The 4,241-nt window shown below is 42.5% G+C and overlaps 1 protein-coding gene across 1 annotated transcript; it reads left to right on the top strand.

Annotated features, from left to right (window-relative positions):
* The first annotated feature begins 582 nt into the window (after window positions 1-582).
* On the top strand, window positions 583-3,998 carry LOC122971755 (proton channel OTOP3-like). Its single transcript, XM_044338495.1, has 7 exons — window positions 583-958; window positions 1,054-1,190; window positions 1,910-1,968; window positions 2,126-2,268; window positions 2,613-3,289; window positions 3,380-3,544; window positions 3,633-3,998. Exons 1-7 carry the CDS (start codon window positions 583-585, stop codon window positions 3,801-3,803), a joined length of 1,728 nt encoding a protein of 575 aa, XP_044194430.1. The 3' UTR covers window positions 3,804-3,998.
* The last annotated feature ends 243 nt before the right edge of the window (window positions 3,999-4,241 follow it).

Below are 4,241 nucleotides of genomic sequence, written 5' to 3'. Positions count from 1 at the left end.
AGACGGAAACTAAACACTATCAGCTGGTTATCAGTTTTGAACTATTAGCTGCAGCTTAAGCACTGCAGTGATAAGAGTCAGGCTGTATATTCATAAGTCAGTTTCTGGTGTAGACTGTAAGCAAACAGTGACACGACAGGGTAGATAGTCCTGCTGATAAACCCTTTCGACTCAAAGTAAAATAACCCCACTGACTTCAAGAAAAACGAGCCTGTAGATTGACAATAAGAAAAAGCTTCACACATATTACAGAGACAGGTCTGCTGATGAAGCGAACTTTGCTCAGCAGGTGAAAGGAGGTCAACATGGAAAGTAAACAAGATACCTGTTGCTTTTCCTGAAAGGTGTGTCGTTATTATTGTACTGGATTGTGACCACACCTTCCAGCATAGGAAGGCTGATCAAACATTACTCAGTAGCTTTCAGATGCATGCTGGCACATGTTGAACTGCAGGACTTCAACTCAAGTACGAATGCATGAGAAAAAACCCTGGAAACTGAATGGAAGTAGGAAAAAGAAGAAGTTGAAGGTTGAAAGCATTTAACAACGTGTTTTTAGGAGACAAGAGAGAAAAGGTGAATATGAATTTTGATTCCAGTGCTATAGAGCTGCATCCCTCCTGCGGGACACCTGGAAATCCCCCCAGTGATGAACCAGTAAGGAACTCAGACCAGCACATCCAGGATCTGGAGCTGGATCCGGTGCTGGTTTGGGCTCCCAGTGGGAGGCGACTGATCTCCGGGCTGTTGGGGATGAATGTGGTGCTGCTGGGAGCGGCCCTGGTGGCCGGTGAGGCTTTTAACCCCAGCGGCCTGAAGCACCAGGAGCCCCAGGTGTTCATGCTGCTGCTGATGGGGGTCAGTTTGGTTTGGATGTTGTGGTACCTGCTGTGGGCCAGGAAACAGCCGGACATCAGCCCACATAAAGACCACCATGCCGGAGGAATGACTGTCATGGGTATCTTCTTGTGTATTATCATTACAACAAAATTTACTCAATAGTAGTTTTGGATCTTGCGTTCAAGTATTTCTCTTTTCTCCTGCATGTCCCAGTGGTCCTCCTGCTTTTTGCTGCATGCAGTCTGCTGCTGCACTTCTTCAGGACTGGTTATTTGATCAATATGATTGAGTGTAAACCTGCTATTACAGTGCTCTCTACCTTCGTCGAGTCTCCCTTTCTCGCACTGCAGGTAAAGATTTTTATTTTCTGTTAGAGAGAAAAGTTTTGCAGCTACATCTCTCTCCAAAAAGGCTGCTGAAACAATAACAAAAACTAGACAAAAGGACATTTTTATGAAGCATTTTATGGTAGAGAAAAGGTACTTAAACCTTGCAAAGTCACAGCTTTCAATTACTACTTGTTATCAAAGGTTTTATCGAATTATTTCTTTTATATGTAGAAATACTGTAAGTGGTCAAAGTGGTCTGACCTTTTAAAGTAAGGTCATGCAGAAGTAGAAAAAGGTATAATCTGTCAATTTTGCATTGAAAATCAAAGCCACTGTGACCACAAGCAGTAATTACAAGAGGATGTTAAATGCTAAAATATAGTGTAACAGTAGCACAAGTAGAGAAAGAACCATAAGTATATGACTGGCATGCTTATGACTTGGCACAGTTATTGAGGCTGTGGGTGGTAAACAGAATATGCACAAGGGAATCCCCGATCACAACCACCTGTCGCAATTTGGGAACAACCACGTCATAAACTCCAACGTTGACTGCAGCTCTGTCTGTGCACACCATAGATGTATAAAGAGAAATGGATGCGGCGTTGCTGCTCAGCCTTGCTTTCAATGTTGCTTTTCTCCTTTACCTCAATTCCTTTTGTTTCTGTACCACTTTGTCCTGTTTTGTACTGTTTTGTCCTATAGTGCCTTCATTTAATAACACATTTTTCTTTTTGTAGACATATTTACTGTGGGCTCATTCCAAAGACTGTGTTCACAGACACAAGATAATCACCAGGTGCATCACTCTACATATGTTAAAGCCTTTTTATAAATATCTTGTATACATTTTCTTATGTTTATTAGTTTAATGATGATTGTAATTTCCATCTTCAGGTGTATGTTACCTTGCATTTGTTTCTTTTATAAAGTTGATACTGGTATATTTGCTGCAGATCTGGGCTGATGATGATCCTCTCTGCTGACCTGCTGCTGTGGCTGAATGCGGTAACAGAGGACTCCATCCATGAGGAGATTGAGTTAGAAAGAGAAGACAGCAACACAAGCTTATCTAAAGCAGACATGTCTGATTTAGCAGGTAAATAATATGACAAACATAAATCTTCATCGGTATTTTGATAATCAATGAATTGTTTTGAGTCATTTTTAAAGAAAGAATGCTAAAATTCTCTGGTTCCACCTTCTTAAATGTGAATATTTTCTTGTTTCTTTAGTCCTCTATGATAGTCTTTGGGTTGTGGACTGTGATTGACGTTTTTCACCATTTTCTGACATTTTATAGACCAAATGACTAATTGATTAATTGAGAAAATAACCGTCTGATTAATTAATACTGATAGTTGCCAGTCCTTGTGTAATCTTCCACCCCTTCCTTGAACCATATATATTTTCTGAAGTGTTTTCCTCCATGTTTGTTTCCAGAAACTGCCAATTCAACCTTCTGTCGGTGCAGTGCGAGTGCACAATGTCTCATCTTCAGAAAAGGCTTCGAGATCCTTTATCCCTTTAACATCGAGTACTACCTGATGGCAGGCTGCATGATCTATGTGATGTGGAAGAACGTGGGCCGCAGGATGGGTCCAGGTCACCACCACGTTAGTCAGAAGTTAACCATAAATATTGTTTACCAAGGCGGAGTCATATACGGCCTCGTGTTAGGTGGCCTGGTCCTCATAGCAGGAGCGACTGTCTTCATTCTCTATCAGGTTTGGGTGAGCCAGCATCAGCTCCGCCGCACCGCCTTCCTCGTTTTTTACAGCTACCATTTAGTGGTCATGCCTGTCATGTCTCTTTGCTCCTTGGCTGGTCTGCTGGTCCACAGGCTGGAGAGGAGGGCACACGAGGGGGGACACAACCCCACTCGTAGCCTGGATGTGCTTCTCCTGGTGGCGGCAGCTATAGGCCAGCTCGCCATCTCCTACTTCTCCCTGGTGGCAGCCCTAGCTGTGGGGACCCAAGGGCCTCTGGGGGAGCTAGACCTGTCCTACTCCCTCCTCAGCCTCATGGAGCTCATCCTGCAGAACATCTTCATCATCGAAGGCCTCCACAGGCACCCAAAGCTCCTCGCCAAGAAGAAGGAGCGGAGCAGCATATTCAAGGTACCTGCATTTCATTTGAATGTTTTGTAAACTTGCATGAATCAGTCATTACAAGGTTTTGTTTAAATGATCAACTAATCTGCCCCACAGCCAAAGAAAAAGGTTGTTTTGCCAGTAGAAGAGAAGGGGAAGATTGATATTTCACTGCTGGATGCATCAGCACCCCCTGTTGTTCAAGAGCATGCTGAGAAAAAGTCCTGGACCAAAAGAGTGATACAAGAAATCTGTGCTTTCCTCATCCTTTCTAATATCATGGTAATGTCATGTTTATCAACTGATTTAAAAAGAAACATTTGCATTTTCAAAAATGTCTGTAACACAACGACGTTCCCTCTTCTTCCAGCTGTGGGTCATCCCTGCGTTTGGAGTCCACCCTCAGTTTGAGAACGGTCTGGGGAAACAGTTTTTCGGCTTCACCGCTTGGTTTATTATGGTGAATCTGGGTCAGCCACTCAGCGTCTTCTACAGGATGCATTCAGTGGGAGCTTTAATGGAGCTGTTCATCACTGCGTGACGAGCAGCGGTGGTCCAACACTGACTATATGACTGTAAAAGTAGATAAAACAACATGATGCACATCTATAAATGATTATATGGCCAAAAGGTTTAGTTTAGGCACCTTAGTTCCAATGAAGGAGAATCTAAATGTTACAGCATACAATCATATTTTAGATATTATGTGTTTGTTTCCAATGAAATGGCAAGAGTTTGTGTTTGTCTTTTTCCTGTTTCAATATGACAGTGTATCTATGCACATAAATCCAGCTCCATAAAGACATGGTTTTCCCATTCTGATGTGGAAATCATGCAGACAAGAGATGCGGTTTTAAACCATATTATGTGCAGACTACACAGTAAATGGTTTGACTGTTTGCTTGATTTGGGTTCCTGCCCATTAAGGTGTGGAAGGTAATGAGGATGTAGACATACTGGCAAAACAATCACATAGTAA

The sequence above is a fragment of the Thunnus albacares genome, chromosome 20 (genome assembly GCF_914725855.1).
Source record: "Thunnus albacares chromosome 20, fThuAlb1.1, whole genome shotgun sequence".
NCBI classification, from domain to species: Eukaryota; Metazoa; Chordata; class Actinopteri; order Scombriformes; family Scombridae; genus Thunnus; species Thunnus albacares.
The sequence above is the reverse complement of the archived record's forward strand: the minus strand, read 5'-3'. Positions and strand labels throughout refer to the sequence as shown.

Bases quoted from the DNA above. Each gene is read 5' to 3' on its own strand.
- LOC122971755 (XM_044338495.1), top strand. From the start codon at position 583: ATGAATTTTGATTCCAGTGCTATAGAGCTGCATCCCTCCTGCGGGACA. The intron at 3,290-3,379 runs GTACCTGCATTT...TCTGCCCCACAG, and splicing joins AGCGGAGCAGCATATTCAAG to CCAAAGAAAAAGGTTGTTTT. The intron at 3,545-3,632 runs GTAATGTCATGT...CTCTTCTTCCAG, and splicing joins TCATCCTTTCTAATATCATG to CTGTGGGTCATCCCTGCGTT.